Source organism: Andrographis paniculata, unplaced genomic scaffold (genome assembly GCF_009805555.1).
Source record: "Andrographis paniculata isolate CXL003 unplaced genomic scaffold, ASM980555v1 Contig32END, whole genome shotgun sequence".
NCBI lineage: Eukaryota > Viridiplantae > Streptophyta > Magnoliopsida > Lamiales > Acanthaceae > Andrographis > Andrographis paniculata.
Window position 1 is genome coordinate 1,611,378 of NW_026137565.1, and position 16,406 is coordinate 1,627,783.

Here is a 16,406-nt window from a genome sequence, read left to right on the forward strand (position 1 = left end):
AATGAAGTGTTTGTTTGTGTAATTTTGATTTGAATTTCTTCCTTATGATCATATCGATAATATAAAAAATAATATTTTATATTAAATATTAATTTTATAAGATAATGAAATATATATTGAGAATAGAAAAAAAATCTTGAACAAACAAACCTAGAGAACTTGATGATGGAAAATTTTAATTAATTTTTTTATTAAAAACAATACATTAAATTTAAAAATAAAAAAGTTTTGAGAAATTTGTAGATTATTAAATCGCTACTTTTCTCTAGATATAAAAAGCCTACACTAGACAAGTATGGGGCTGGATGGGCTGGCTCCAACATGTTGCTGAATAATTTCTTAATCAATTATATAAATTATATTGTGAATATAGTGGCATGGGCATGGCATCTAATTGTCCTGGACCGAGTCCCTGACCGAAGATGACCGAGAGAATAAGCCAAAATTCGGAGGTACATTTAGAATAGTTTGAAATCTTATGGAACATTATGGATAAAACTAGAACTTATACATTAATGGAGTAGTTGGGGATTGGAAGATGGTAGGTGGTAGATGGTAGATGGTGGTTGGGAGATAACCTTAGCCATTGGATCGATTCGATTTTGAACCTCCATTTCACAATGAACTTCTATAAATAAGTGGTAGTGCTCATGTGCAAATCATCAAGTTGAGAGCAATAATAAGTTCTTTCCATCACTACTTCCTCTCTCTACAATTCTTTAGCGTTCTTGATCGTGTTCTTAAAGGTGTTGTGTTCTTGAGGGTGTTCGAGGAAAGGTTGTACTAGCAATCTCTAAGTGTTCGGGAATTGCTAGGCCAAATGAAAGGTGTTCGAAAAACAACCAAGCGGTCCGTGACAAATAGTATCAGAGCCTTGTTCGAGCCTAAGTTAGTCAGGGATGACGACTGATGGTTCCAACTTGACGAACATGAACGAGGGTGGCCATGAAGGAAGGCACAACCGGAGGAACAAGTGTGGTGTCTCCATTGATGCCGTAGGTGCGTTAGAGGCAATGATTGAACGGGTGGAACAATTATTGGGCGAAAATTCCAAGAGGATCGACAAGGTCGATCAACGCCTCGACGAGGTCGAGGAGGAGTTGTGTGAAGATTTGATGAAGTCTCTCGCGGAGGGAGTGAACCAATGCCGCAATGGGGCGGAGGAAGTGACGAGGTCACGTTGAGGAAGTGGCAGCATGTGGTCTTGAGTTAGCCCGACGGGAGAAAATGGCTATGGTGGAGTCGTCTGTGATGCAAGAGGAGCTTGCAATACTTACAGCGGCAATTGTGAAATTGCAAGCTTGTGGCCCTATCGGAGGAGTAGCGGTGGGACCTAGGATAGAGGTACCACATCCAGAGTACTACTCGGGAGTTCGGAAAGGCCGGGTAATTGATACATTTATTTTTTTATGTGAAACGTTACTTTAATGCTATAAGTGTTATGGGGGATGCAGCCAAGGTACACATTGTATCATTATGAGCGAACTTGCCCAAGATAGTGAGGCCATCACGACTTGGGTAATATTTAAGTCCGAACTTAAAGCAGAGTTTGAACGGATAAGAGTCGAGACCGAGGAAAAAGCCAAGATCCATTGGTTAACGCACCGAGAAGGGCATTTAAAAGAGTACATCGATGAATATGCCAACTTACTACTCGAATCCCTTCGTCGATGCAAGAAGAAACATTATTTGAGTTCACCGAATGATTGAGGCCATGGGCTAAGGAGCGGGCCGTGGATAAGTGCCCGGAAACTGTGAATGAAGCAATGAAATATGCCTCATGATTTATTGAGTTCTAACAAAGGGAACCAAATAAGAGAGACGATGGGAGGAGAACAATCTTTGACAAAAGTGGGGGAGATGGGCTGATATTCGCCCCATGACCACACCGACCCGAAGGTGAATGCCAGGCACCTAGGCTGCAAGGGATTTTTCCAAGCCGGGGCCGAGGTATGAAGGGTGTTTTATTTTTCACTCAAAAGAACATTTTGTAAGGAATTGTACAAACTGATCAAGCGTTTCCTTGGTGACCGAGGACACTAACCCGACGGAAGAACGAGTGGCGTGCATGAAAGCGGAGGAAGGTGGTAAAAAACATCAAGGACGGATGTACATGAATGTCGAGATCAATGGATGTTTGTACTTTTGTCTACTTGACCCGGGGGCAAATGCGAATTACATAAGCAAAGAAATAGCTCATGAGTTGGGTTTGCAATAGGTGTCATCGGATGGCTGATTCAAGGGAGTGAATAGCGCATGGATTCCTTTGTCGGGCATGGTGAAGAATATGCCAATCCGAGTTGGAGATTAGGAAGATACGGTTAATTTTAATGTTGCGCCTATTGACAACTATTGTGTGTTCTTTGGCATGAGGTTCATCGAGCAAGCCACGTTAGCAATGATACCACACGAAGACAAATACACTATCATGGAGGGGAGTCTACCTTGCGAAATAACCGTGTACTGAGAGGAGTTGACGCCAAAGCAACTCGAAAGAGGATTGAGGAAAGGAGACCCAACATTTACGGCTATCCTTAGCGACGAGGACTTCCCGGGTGATGAAGTTAAGGAGGCCATTATACCCCATAAGGAGTTGGAATGTGTCCTCAAGGAATTTGAAGACGTGATGCCTGATGAGTTGCCCAAGAGGTTACCACCCTAATGAGTGTTGACCACGCCATCGACTTGGTGGAGGATGCAAAGCCGGTATCGCGACCGTTGTACCGAATATCGCCCGACAAGTTGACTGAATTAAGAAAACAATTGAGAGAACTATTGGAAGCGAAGTTCATAATCCCATCAAAAAACCCCTTTGGTGCGCCGGTGCTCTTCCAACGGAAGAAGAACAGGAGTCTCTGCATGCGTAATGATTATCGGGTGTTGAACAAATTGACGGTGAGAAGCAAGTACCCGGTGCCACTTGTTACCGACTTATTCGATCGTTTGCAACTGGCTAATGTACTATCGAAGCTTGACCTTTGGAAGGGTTACTATCAAGTCCAGATTCGGGAGGGCGATGAGCCAAAGATGGCGATCACAACAAGGTACGGGTCATACGAGTTTAAAGTTATGTCTTTTGGACTAATGAATGCCCCGGCAATATTTTGTACGTTGATGCAATAAGTGCTACGAGACTTTTTGGATGACTTTTGTGGTGGTTTACTTGGACGACATCGTCGTCTATAGTTGGGATATGGAGGAACATGTCAAACACTTACAGAGCATGTTCCGAGCCCTACGAGAGTATCAACTTTATGTCCGAATGGACAAGTGCGAATTTGGGATGAACGAGGTTGGATTCTTAAGGCACATCGTGGGCAACATGAGGATTTGAATGGAGCCGGGAAAGATCAAGGCGATCATCGAGTGGGAGGCGCCCAAGTCACCTACAGAGGTACGATCTTTCCTTGGGTTAACTAATTATTATAGGCCATTTGTAAAGGGCTACTCGGAGATAGTGGTACCCTTGACGAACATGTTGCGAAATGAGTAAAAGTGAGAATCGGCGTTGGAATGCCAAATGGCCTTTGATGCATTGAAGGAGGCAATGAGGAGGGAGCCGGTACTTGCACTTCCTGACTTTACCAAACCATTCGAGGTAATGAAGGATGCCTCAAGCCTTGCCGTTTGAGGGATGCTAATGCAAAAGGACACCCAGTAGCATACGAGAGCAAGAAATTGTCGAACATAGAGAGACAATGGCTGATACATGAGAAGGAGATGCTCGCGGTCATACATTGCTTGCGAGTGTGGGAACACTATCTCAAGGCGGGCATTCCTTTTATGATTGTGACAGATAATCGGAAGGTAAGTTACTTTCTCAAAAAATTTGAAGGGTAAACAAGCAAGATGGCTCGACTTTCTTGCAGAGTTCACGTTCGAATTTGAGTACCGAGCCAGGAAGACTAGCATAGTGGCGGACGCTTCGAGTTAGAAGGTGCAGCCATCCATTGATATTGTGGATAGGATACATGAAGGGCTTGTGCACGACGAGTTTGCACATGCCATGTTCGAGTGGGTTCATGAAAGAAAGACAACAAAATACTCATTCGAGGATGGGTTGGTCATGACGAAGGGATACTGGATATATGTGCCGGATGCGGGGAGCTTAAGGCGAGACATCCTACGGAAGTGTCATGACACTAAGTACGCGGGGCATCCATGCATGCAACGAACCTTGGCTTTGTTACGTGAGAGGTACTATTGGCTCGGAATAAAGTGAGATGTGGAAAAGTACGTCCGGACGTGTCATATGTGCCAACAAGAAAAGATCGAGAACCAACCATAGGTAGGGTTGCTTTAACCTTTTCCAATTTCGGGATGAATGAGGGAGAGTATGTCTATGGACTACAACATCGGCTTGCCAAAATCTAATTGGATGCACAAACATTTTGGTAGTAGTTGGTCGGCTCTCGAAGTATGCCGAGTTCATCCTGGCACCCAAGGAGTGTACGGCGGAGGTGACAGAAAAACTCTTTATGGAACACATCATTAAATATTGGGGTTTACCGACGAGTATTGTGAGTGATCGAGACTCGAGATTTACCAGGCAATTTTGGACGGAGTTGTGTTCTTTGTTGGAGTCGGAATTGAAGATGTCCACGACCATGCACCCACAAACCAATGGCCAAACGGAGTGAGTCAATCAAGTCTTGGAGGTGTACTTACGGCACTATGTAATGGTAAACTAGCTTGATTGGGCTAAATTACTTGATGCGGCGCAATTTTGTATTAATTTTCAGAAAAACGAGAGCATCGGGAAGAATCCGAATGAGATCGTATGCGGTTTCCAACCAACGACTCCAAAGGACTTGGTGGGGGCGTATAAAAGACTGAGTCCACCGAGATTCCACTTTGCCAAGGGTTGGCAAGATTAGGCGGAGGCGGCTCGACTATACTTGGTGAAGTTCCAAAGATGAATGAAAAAATGGGCGGACCGGAAGCAGGTGTTTCAAGAATTCAAGAAGGGAGACTTAGTGTTGGTAAAACTATACCAACATGGGCGTTGTACGAGGAGTGCACAAGGGGCTGATGAGACGATACGAAGGCCCGTTCCCGATCATGAAGAAAGTAGGCGAGGTGGCGTACAAGGTGGAGCTACCTGAAGGCTTGTCCCAACTTCACCCGGTATTACATGTTAGTATTCTCAAGCCTTATTACATGGATGATTGGGACCCGAGTCGAAATATATTGACGAGAGCACCACCCGGGATACGGACTGCCTACGACAAAGTAGCCGGAGAGATATTGGCGGATCGACTAGTGCGCCACAAGAACCGTCTATCTTCGACGGAGTACTTGGTGAGATGAAGAGGCTTGCAAAGGGCCGAGACGAGTTGGGAGCCGACAGAGAAACTTTGAAAATTTGAGTAGGTGCATGAGTTCAAGGCATTAAAGATAATGCCTTCATCAAATGGGGGAGAATGACCATGACGAGTCCGTGACTAAAGATGACCGAGAGAATGTGTCAAAACCCGAAGGCTCATCTAGAATAGTTCGGAACCTTATGGATAAAACTAGAACTTGTACATTAATAGAGTAGTTGGGTGTTGGTAGATGGTAGGTGGTAGATGGTAGATGGTAGTTGGGGGTTAGGAGATGGTGGTTCGGAGATAATCCTAGCCATTGGATCGATTCAATTGTGACCGCCCATTTGACAATGGACTTGTATAAATATGTGGTAGTGCTTATTTGAATCATCAAGTTGAGAGCAATAACAAGTTTTTTTCCCTCATTACTTCATCTCTCTGCGATTCTTGAGCATTTTTTATCGTCGATCCCTTTATATATATATATATATATATAAATTTATTCATTTTAAATCTATTTAACAAATATAAATAAATTTAATTAAATTTTTAATTTTTTTAAATATGGTATCCACTCAAAATAAATTTTTTTATATCTCTTTTCAATAAACAAATATTTTTATATATATATTTAAAACTCCTTATTTTTTTTATAAAACTAATTTAAATTAATTATAAATATATATATTATTTGTATTATATAAAATTTTATTATATACAAAATAATAGATATATTATATATTTCATTGAAATGTTAATGCTAAAAATATTTAAAAAAATATTAAATCATACTCTCTTGGTCTCAAGTTAAAGTATTGTTGCTATTAGTTTCTACTATCATTTTTATTAAAAAAAAATTATACACTAATATTAAAATATTTATAATTTTTTACTTAAATTACAAAAATACTATTACAATTGTTTTATACAAAAATATCACAAACGCTACTTTTATTAATTAACAAAATATTAATTTTTTTTTAATTTAATACAAAATTCAAAACCTTTTAAATTTAGAAAATAAAATGTATACATATATATATGTTACTATTAATTTATATTTTTTAAAATACCAACAAACTATATATAAAAATTAATAAAATTATTATTATAATTTAGTATTAATATTATATATATTACTATTAATTTATATTTTTAAAATACCAACAAACTATATATAAAAATTAATAAAATAGTATTATACTCCCTCATTCCCAAATAACATGTGAGTTTCTGTCAGTCTCACATTCCATTCCATGTCATTTTTTTTTTAAATAATTACACAGTTTAATCTATTTTAAATTTTTTAATCTATTTTTTTAAAATTTTAATTAAACTAATTAGTTACCTTAATCTTAATTTATAATTATTTATATTATAATTTATATTATAAATAATTATTTTAACTAATATATTTTTAATTATTTACTAATTACACCGTTCTAAAATACTGTATTACACTATAGCAGACGATGGAGGGACAGAGGGAGTAATTTAGTATTAATAATTTATTGATTTACTTTATAGGGCTCTTTAACTAAAAGATCCTTTTATCAAAAGATTGAGCAAGTACATTATAAAAAATAAACATAAATATAAATAGACAGTGGGTTAATGATTAGGACCACCGCAGTTCCCTGGCCATACTTGCCAATGCCATTGCCATTTCCATTTCCACTTCACGCAGGCAGAGGAGTACGAGTCTGTCACGGCTCTCTTCTCCCTCCCTCTCCCTCTCCCTCTCCCTCTACCTGGTATTACCAGTAAGTATGGCGTACGCCTACCTTCAATGCCAACTCCCCTCTCCTCTCAGTTTCCTTCTCTCTGCTCTCTTTCTTCTCCTTCTCCCCTTCTCCTCCTCCGCTGATGCTGGATTCTCTGGTAATGTGTTTTTTCCCATTTTCAACTTTCTACTTATTTATGTATCATCTCATTTACACTTGTTATTTTCGGATTCTACTTCAAGAAATATTGATTTTCTACTTTCCGGCTAAATTTGTGATTTATCTGTCTTGGCTTGGTTTGGATTTCCATCTCAATCGAATCGAGTCCGTTCAAGATAATCTTGTTTGATAGCTTCCATTTTGATTTAATTCGAATTGAACTTGTGCAACCACCTTACCTTGTTTCTTAATTCATAACTGTATCCTGTCGTCTATTGACTGAATAACATGTTAATGCAATGAATGTAGGACCGTATATTTTATTAGCAATATATTTAGTGGAAGAAAAACATAATAATGCCAAACAAAGGGCCTCAATATGCTAGGCTAGGTGCACTTTATTGCCACTCAATGTCAATGATGTGATGTCTTTATATAATTCCTAGGCATAAAATTTCACTGTGGATTTGGTCAATTTTATCTGTTCAGCTATTTAATGTATTCAACATGCAGAAGGCATAAACTGTTTACATCCAGAAATACTAAAGGATGAAGCAGTAGCTCGACTTGTCGAGCTTGGAAAGGTAGGTGATAATCTCTCTCTCTCTTTATATATACATATGTATATATATGTAATTCTCTCTCCCCAAATAGGTAAAGAGAGTGAAATTTTCTTGATCGTGCAAGATTTAAAACGCTATCTGATTTACATAAAAGTTTGCTATACTTCTCTTGATAAGGTTTCTTGGGAATTAAGCTTTCTGTTCATCTCTCACGCTCACTCTCACTCTCTTTCTAGTCAGTTGTAATAATATCGCTGTTATATTTTGCATAAGGTTATTTGCATTGTAGTTGAAGATTCATATTTAACAGTAAGAATACCCTGACTTTTCAGGTGAGTGATGCAGAAGGGTATCTTGAAAGGGTTTTCCAGTCCCCGGCTTCTGTCAGAGCTGGAAATCTTATTCGTACGTGGATGGAGGATGCAGGTTTAAAGACGTAAGTATAGAAAGAAATACCTCTTTGTAATTTAACATGTTCATAACACCTTGATATTTTCATTGGTATAGGTGGGTGGACAGAATGGGAAATGTACATGGCCGATCTGAAGGGCTGAATCCAAGTGAGAAAGCTCTGTTAATAGGCTCTCATTTGGTGAAGCAACTGTGCTCTTTATTTCATTTAATGAAACATATAAGTATTCAATAACTAATGGAGAAAAGTATAAGATGCTATTTTAACTCAGAACCAACTTTGGTTGTTTTATTATATAGGATACTGTTGTCGATGCTGGAATTTTTGATGGTGCACTGGGAATAATCACTGCATTGTCTGCATTAAAGGTGTTGAATATCAACGGAATGCTGGAAAAACTTAAACGGCCGGTAGAGGTAATAAAATTTGTACAGAACGTCATCATGTAACTCATGAGACTGTTCCTCTTTCTGGTGTTGCCTTATGTTTTACATAGTACACAAGAAAAACGAGATTTTTCTACACATGGTGGGGGCCTTGAAGGTGGAAAACCTCTTTATAGTACGGTGTTAAAATCATTTTGGTTATTGTATTTATTTTTTTAATTTAGGTTATTGCATTCAGTGATGAGGAAGGTGTTAGATTCCAATCTACCTTCCTTGGAAGTGCAGCAGTTGCTGGTGTATTGCCTGTTTCAGTGTTGCATGTGCACGATAAGAGGTTCACGTTATCAACATAAGAGGTTTTTTTTTAATTTTTTGACACTCACTCTAAATGATAGATATTCTCAGTGGTGTCACAGTGCAAGGTGCATTGAGAAAGAACTCGATTGAAATTTCAGAGGAGAATCTTTTGGAGGTTAAATATGACCCTGAAACTGTCTGGGGTTATATTGAGGTACCAAGGAAATTTATCATATGGGATTGATATTTAATGCGTGAAAAAAAGGCATATGTTGAGCTTTCCTGATTTATTTTTTGCATACAGGTTCACATGGAACAAGGGCCAGTGCTTGAGACTTTAGGGCTTCCTCTTGGTGTGGTAAAAGGCATAGCAGGACAGACCCGTTTGAAGGTAAGTTAACCTTTCAAGATTCACTATCATCTGCTTCCATGGCAGGATTTATGCTCAAGACATGCTTATCCTACTTTTCCCTTACTGTGAATAACATTATGGAGAAAGGCTAAGCCGTTAAACTTAAGGTCAATTAGGTACCTAGGTTTGCTGTATGTAAGTGACTAGGATTAGGAGTTTTTTAGGACTTTCCAAGAGGTCATTCATCCTAGTACTATTATTGCCCAACTCTGTTTAACTTCAAAGTTCTGATGGGATGTTATGACTTAGGGTTATCGAAGAGACAATTTATTCGAATCAAAGGAAATAGAGTACCATAGAGGAAAACCAATTCGCTCTGTAACCAAAACCAAAAGTGACTGCCTAACCTAACATGACCTAGATGCGCCCTATATATAGGCGGACATATGTGCCAAGCCCAAGACTCATAATCAACAATTAAACAGTAAATAAAATAATAAGAAAAATAATAAAGAATAAAATAATAATTATCCTAAGTGACTACGGTGCTTCTTCATTTTCTAATATAGACCCTGACTTTACCAACTCCATAACAATTGCAATTCCTCTTCATCAACCTAAGTCGAATCCTTGTACATTAGTCTGCGCCAATGTATCAAAACCTGAGGGATGAGCTTGTCCCCTCAACCGCCATGTGTTCGAGCTCCGTGGATCTGACCTCATCTTTTGTTCACCCTTCGACCTTGTCTATCTCTTTGAGCTCGGCCACCCAATTCGTGTTTGGGTCCACCACACAAGTTCGAAGGGACTTGCTCGCACACTTATGCAATGGTGTATAAGGCTCCTTACAGCGGTAAAAAGTCGCATAGATTGACATTCGCGATACTCTTCACGACTCAGTTTCCGGAAAGGAAGTTGCACGGAGGATTGGTCCGAAGCCACCGGGTATCCACTGGATGTCCGTGCTTGGTGTACTGCTCCCGATGCCATTCTCAAGACTAGAGGGACCTACCGGAGGTCTAATTTGCGCTCCACTGCTAAGGCACGAACTCGCAAATTGACCAGGCGGTTGTCCAGGCTGTTGATATGTCGTGACAGAACCAGCTTCAATGCTGCGGCTGATTTCGATAGCTGAGTCTAAATCTTTGGGGTCTAGTGTCCTCAGACAATTGCGGGTATTTTGTTGCAATCCCCCCATGAAGTATCCGAGGTAATGCTCATCCGTTAAGCCTAGCACCTGTATCGCCAGTTGGATGAACTCGTTGATATACTGATCAACTCCTTCTTTTTTCCGAAGTGTGACAAGGCGCTCGTAGGGGCTCCCTACGTAACGATAAGTACTAGGGCTTTGGAAAACTCCGCCTTAAATGGTAGTTGGGTGGCGAAAGTGTTGCCATCGAGACCAGTGCAGCGCTGTACCCTCCATGGCGATGGGCGCTGATGCTACCTTGAGTTCTGTTCGCACTTGGTGGAGTTCAAACTGTTGCTCAGCGCGAACAACCCAACCAATAGGCTCCGTCCCGTCAAACGGTGGTAATCTGACTTCTGAGAGGAGTGGGGTGGCGAAACTACCATGGCGGGGGGTCAACCCCCCTAACGGTTGAGAATCCAATGCGAGTGGATGTTGCGCTATGGACGGCGACGCTGAGGGCGCCAGGAATTGAGTCGGTGGCTGACCCACTGACACAGTTGCGTCAGCGCCGCCGCTGACGCCGCCAACCGCTGCCTTGATTGCTGCGAGCAACTCCTGCCGCAGCGGAACCATCTGATTCGTGTTCTGTTCTCCCAAAGTCTCGAACTTGGCGGAAAGATCCTGACGGATCTGGTTTGCCTTCTCCTGTATTTCTCCAACGGTTGCTTCCAATAGCTTGAATCGTTGTTGATTGGAGATGGCATGATTCCGTCAGCAGAAGATCCGGCAAGTCGGACCAATTGTTATGACTTAGGGTTATCGAAGTGAGAATTTATTCGAATCAAAGGAAATAAAGTACCACAGAGGAAAACCAATTGGCTCCCAAAATAATGACCGCCTAACCTAACATGATCCAGATGCGCCCAAGCCTAACACTCATAATAAACAATTAAACAGTAAATAAAATAATAAGAGAAATAATAAAGAATAAAATAATATTTATCTTAAGTGACTACAGTGCTTCTCCCTTTTCTAATATAGACCTTGACTTTACCCAACTCCATAACATGGGATCCGTAATGTTAAGCTATTATGGGTTGTGCACTAGGATTAGGAGTTATGGATTGAGTTTTTTGAATCTCAATTTTTGACTTGGTGATGGAGAATATCCTTTAGGCATTTCTTTCTGTTTAGTTTCATTTTTAAATAATATTGGATTTGTGTATTGAGGTTTTTTTTTTATTTTTATTTTTATTTATTTATTTTATGTAAAGTACGAGAAATTGTGTCGATATAAAAATAATATTTTGGGTTGAATATTGCTTTTTTGTGAGAAAATAAAATATATCAGAGTAAACTCTATAATTGGACTTTTTTATTATTTTAGTGGAGGCTGTCGCAAACTAGTCTCGTAAGTGGAAAAATTTTGCACTTTTAGTCCTTTGACGCCGGAGATGTCTGCATGGCACCCGCATGGCTCGCCAGAGAACACGTGTCCGCCAGGTTAGCGATACCCGGCGGACACGTGGATTTTTTAATTTTTTTTATTTATGTATTAAATACATATATTAAGGGTTTAGAGTTTAAGTTTTAAGGTTTATAAAAATTTATATATTTAATACATAAATTAAAAAAAAAAATACGTGTTTTTCAACGAGCCACGCGGGTGCCACGCAGACATCTCCGGCCCCGAAGATTAAAAGTACAAAATTTTTCCACTTACGGGACTAGTTTGCGACAGACTCTTATTACAGGACTAAAATGATAAAGGGATCAAAGCTAAAGAAACAGTTTACCCATATATATGGGAACTATCAAGAAAAATTTTGGTTAGACAAACAAAACTATATTTTGCTTCATAATCGATATGAATTGTCTTGGATTTGATATAATAACCCAAGCACCTTCTCAAAGTCAATAGATGCTAATTACACACATCAATTTACATATTATGATAAACATGGCATAATTTTGTTTTGTGTTAAGGCATAACATTAGCGGTGCCAATTGAAAATATGCTATACTTTAAGCTATGAGATTATAACCAGAAACAAGTGATTGGCTATCTCCATCTAGATTGAGGCTACATATCCCTAGAAATAATATTGTGTGTTCTTAAGAAATCATTTAATGATCGACTCTGTGTTTCAATCACATCTTGTAAATGTGCATCTCAATACTTCTTCAGTCAAATAACTCTAGATGCTAACTGCCTTTTGCAGGTCACAGTTAAAGGCCAGCAAGGGCATGCTGGCACAGTTCCAATGAAAATGCGCAGGGATCCCATGGCTGCAGCTGCAGAATTGATGGTAGTATTGGAGAATCTTTGCAAGCAACCAGAAGATTATTTGGCCTATGATGGCCAGTGTTTAGAGTCCACCGTACAGTCTCTTTCAGGATCTCTTGTTTGCACTGTGGGAGAAATATGGACTTGGCCAAGTGCAAGTAATGTTATTCCAGGACAGGCAAGTAATATTGCTGTTCCTGATTCTGGACTTGTCTGCCTGCTGGTGTAATCATGAATGACTTCAGTTTTGTTATGTGTGCAGGTATCATTCACAGTGGACATACGAGCAATGGATGATTTAGGGCGAGAAGCTATTATCTATGAACTGTCAAGGAAGATACACCAAGTATGTGGGGAGCGGTCAGTTGTGTGCCTTGTGGAGCGCAAGGTATTGAGATTTGAGTAACAAAGTTTGATCCATTAAATTTCTGAATAACCTCTAATGGGGAGTTGGGTTTCAGCATGATGCAAAAGCAGCGGCGTGTGACCCTGAATTGAGTTTGAAGCTAAAGTCGGCGGCGGCAGCAGCTGGAGGCAGATGGGGGGTCATTGATGATAATGGGAAGGAGGAGAGCAGGGCTGTTGATGAAGTGGCAGCGGCAGTGCCAGTGCCAGTGCTGATGAGCGGAGCAGGGCATGATGCAATGGCCATGTCTAAACTAACAAAGGTGCGTGTCCATGTCTCTTCTCATTGCGAATAATGAATGAATGGTTTGCTCTCTCGCAGTCACAGTTAGTACTTACTTGGTGGTGGTTAGGTGGCAATGTTGTTTGTGCGTTGCCGAGGTGGGGTCAGTCATTCTCCGGAGGAGCATGTATCAGAGGATGATGTGTGGGCCGCTGGCTTGGCTGTCCTGGCATTTCTGGAGAACACAACCCTCTCCCCTCATCTCTCTAATAATTATGAATAGTGCAGATTTGAAAATATATGTCGGTCAATTTATAAATCATTTTACTTCACTATCACCTAGTAGAATTTTATTTTATTTTTTTTGTACTTGGAATGGTAAGCAGCAACCACATCCCTCTGTAACCTCTGTGTTCATTATCCATTCTTATTTGGAAAATTTTGTATCAAATAGGCTATCTCACTTAACCTTGTTTTGCTTGGAATTTTGTATGCTGGTTGGCAGCTTTGTAGGTGGTGGATGCAATACCGTCATCGACTAACAAATTTACACACATCACAGTAAATTATAATGGTGATCTAATGGACATTGCAGGTGAGAGATGTTTATGATAGTGGAGACCATCTGGTCTTAGTTACAACAGACAGGCAAAGTGCTTCTGAGAGAGTTCTTGCTTCAATTCCCTTCAAGAGACAGGTACTTCTCCTCTAGATTATATATATATATATATATATATATTATTTAACAATGGTTCAGTTAGGTAGTTTTATATCCTTTGGAATGGTAACACACTGTTTTTCAGGTACTCAATGAGACAACTAAACTCAGCATATAATATCAAATGCAGTTGGGTCCAACCCAGATAAAGATGTAACTATTGCAAAGAAATGTTCCCGCGATCGAGTATATCCAATGGAGTTTGTGGGTGAGTAATTTGTGCAATTCTAGTATTTTTGGTATTTTGTTTTCACACTAGTGCCAACATCACAAAGTCCATTTCTTATAGTACACCCTTTGCAAGCATTAGACCATTTCCAATCCACTTAATTATGTGGTTGGATTAAAATTGCAGCCATTTTCAACTTTATTTTTGGAGTTATCTACAATGTTGCTCCAAATTAGCACTATTCCATTTTTGGAGTGGAAGTGTTGTGTAATTTTGTGTTTTTTGAGAAGTGATTTGTGATTTTATTTTTTAGGAAATGATTCTTTTGTAAATCTTTTTAATATTGATATTTAACTTATATAATTAAAAAAATATCATTGTTGAAATTAGTATATATACAAGCATTGTTACTTAAATATATCGTATGAACTTATAAAATATTATTTTATCTTTGTAAAATCATTATATCATATTTGTCTTGGTAGAATTTAGTTGCTTATTTAGAATTATTTTATTTGTAGTATTTATAATTAATATATATGATAAATTCAATATGTATAATTTTAAAATAAGATATGAATTATATTTTTGGATACTAATGTAAAAAATCAAAGTTTGAAAGTGAATGTAATTTATAAATATGAAAATTTATTTAGAATAATATAAATATAGAACTTATAGGAAATATTTTTTTAAAGTATAAATTAGAATTTGTGGTTGAATTAATATTTGCATTTTCACTGTAACAACTACATTTATGAAGTGAAGGATTAGAGTGCATTTTGCAGTCATATCTCACTGTAAAGTGGAATGTGTAATTTTGTTCACCTACAGTTGGAGGTTGTGTGACTCGAAGTACCAATACACGTTTGTGGACTATCGACCAAAAAGGCATTAGAAATTATTGTGGCAAGGCAATGCTCTTCGTGACAGTAAGCTCTGTAACTGCTTATGATGTCATTTTCATGTTACAGCTATGTTTTTGTACTGAGCTCTTCATCTCTCTTGTTACAGGTACGGTGATATGGAACAACCGCCAAGCACCGGAAACAATGGCCCGGTACCGCTGCGTGTTTATACAGGATGCGGAAAAGGGCATTTTGGTCTAACCGCCGCATTACCATAATTACTATATATTTGCATTGCAAATTAATCCTTATCTTATTTTATAATTATATTTATAAGTTGATATAAATAAATGGAATTGGGGTTAGAGAAGTTTATTCAGAAAAAAAGAAGTGTAAGCGGTTAGGGCTAGGAAGAAGATATCAATCTTCTTTTGAGTAATAAAATTGGTTCTTAATTCTATTAAATTATGTCCTTGTTCCTATCAAATTGGTCTGACCTGCCGGATCTGGTCGAGATGAAAATTGTGGAAATAGAGAATACATTGGGAGTGGTCCGTGAGGAGCAGCGAGACATTCGACAGAAACTGGAAGCACTGAATGTGTCCGTCGCAGCACAGCAAGAAGCGCTACAAAAACAGACTGCGGAAATCTTTGCGGTTGTTCAAGCCCTTCAAAGAGCCCCTACAAGATCATTAGACCCATCTGTGACCGCATCAATTGGAAGGGCTGCAAATACACTCCCGCAGCAAGAGGAAGTTGGAGATAATCAAGCCCCTATACGACGCCTTTCTGATGTCACCTTACCGAGTTTTGATGGGCACCGCCTATCGGGTGGATTGCACGAGCAGAACAACTTTTTGAATTACATTGGATGACGGGTCTGCAACGAGTGCATTTGGCAATGGTTGCGATGGAGGGATCAGCCCTGCACTGGTTCCAGTGGTATCGAGAGCGCCATTCCGATGCATCATGGGTGGAATTTTCCCAAGCTTTGATGGTCCGTTTTGATTATCGCTATGTTGGCAGCCCCTTTGAACGCTTAGCGGCTATGAAACAAACTGGCCTGGTGGATCCCTATGTGAATAACTTTCTACAGTTAGCGAATCAGGTGTCGGGACTCGCTGAGGATCATTACTTGGGACTCGCCGAGGATCATTACTTGGGGTATTTCCTTAATGGCCTCCAACGCCCTCTTCGCAATAAGTTGCGTGCCTTTGAAAACAGCCATTCGAGTGAGTTGAAGTGTGGAATTGGATTTGCAGGAATCGCAAGGAGCTTACTTGGGATCTAGAGCTGATCGGCCACCACAGCCACACGGGGTCAACCTAGGAGCACTAACTCAAGGTTGCCAGAAAAATGAGGTGCTACTGTCTCGAAGGCTGGATCGAATCAATCCACAACCACGGGTCAATCTACAGTAAA

At 39.5% G+C, this 16,406-nt stretch overlaps 1 protein-coding gene across 3 annotated transcripts; it reads left to right on the forward strand.

Moving 5' to 3' along the window:
• The first annotated feature begins 6,942 nt into the window (after positions 1–6,942).
• On the forward strand, positions 6,943–15,446 carry LOC127247860 (allantoate deiminase 2). Of its 3 annotated transcripts, XM_051269913.1 has the most exons (15): positions 6,943–7,190; positions 7,706–7,776; positions 8,088–8,191; positions 8,263–8,347; positions 8,467–8,583; positions 8,778–8,887; positions 8,959–9,064; positions 9,155–9,241; positions 12,557–12,799; positions 12,884–13,009; positions 13,083–13,289; positions 13,845–13,946; positions 14,053–14,175; positions 14,971–15,068; positions 15,151–15,446. In XM_051269913.1, exons 1-13 carry the CDS (start codon positions 7,079–7,081, stop codon positions 14,083–14,085), a joined length of 1,503 nt encoding a protein of 500 aa, XP_051125870.1. In that variant the 5' UTR covers positions 6,943–7,078; the 3' UTR covers positions 14,086–14,175; positions 14,971–15,068; positions 15,151–15,446. The 3 variants fall into 3 exon arrangements, with proteins under 3 accessions (XP_051125870.1, XP_051125868.1, XP_051125869.1); XM_051269911.1 differs by lacking the exons at positions 13,845–13,946; positions 14,053–14,175; positions 14,971–15,068; positions 15,151–15,446 and adding an exon at positions 13,380–13,734 and having other exon boundaries at positions 6,946–7,190; XM_051269912.1 differs by lacking the exons at positions 13,845–13,946; positions 14,053–14,175; positions 14,971–15,068; positions 15,151–15,446 and adding an exon at positions 13,380–13,734 and having other exon boundaries at positions 6,946–7,190; positions 7,709–7,776.
• The last annotated feature ends 960 nt before the right edge of the window (positions 15,447–16,406 follow it).

Coding starts and splice junctions, on each gene's coding strand:
- LOC127247860 (XM_051269911.1), top strand. CDS start 7,079: ATGGCGTACGCCTACCTTCAATGCCAACTCCCCTCTCCTCTCAGTTTC. Junction 7,777..8,087: donor GACTTGTCGAGCTTGGAAAG/GTAGGTGATAAT, acceptor CTGACTTTTCAG/GTGAGTGATGCAGAAGGGTA. Junction 12,800..12,883: donor GTAATGTTATTCCAGGACAG/GCAAGTAATATT, acceptor TTATGTGTGCAG/GTATCATTCACAGTGGACAT.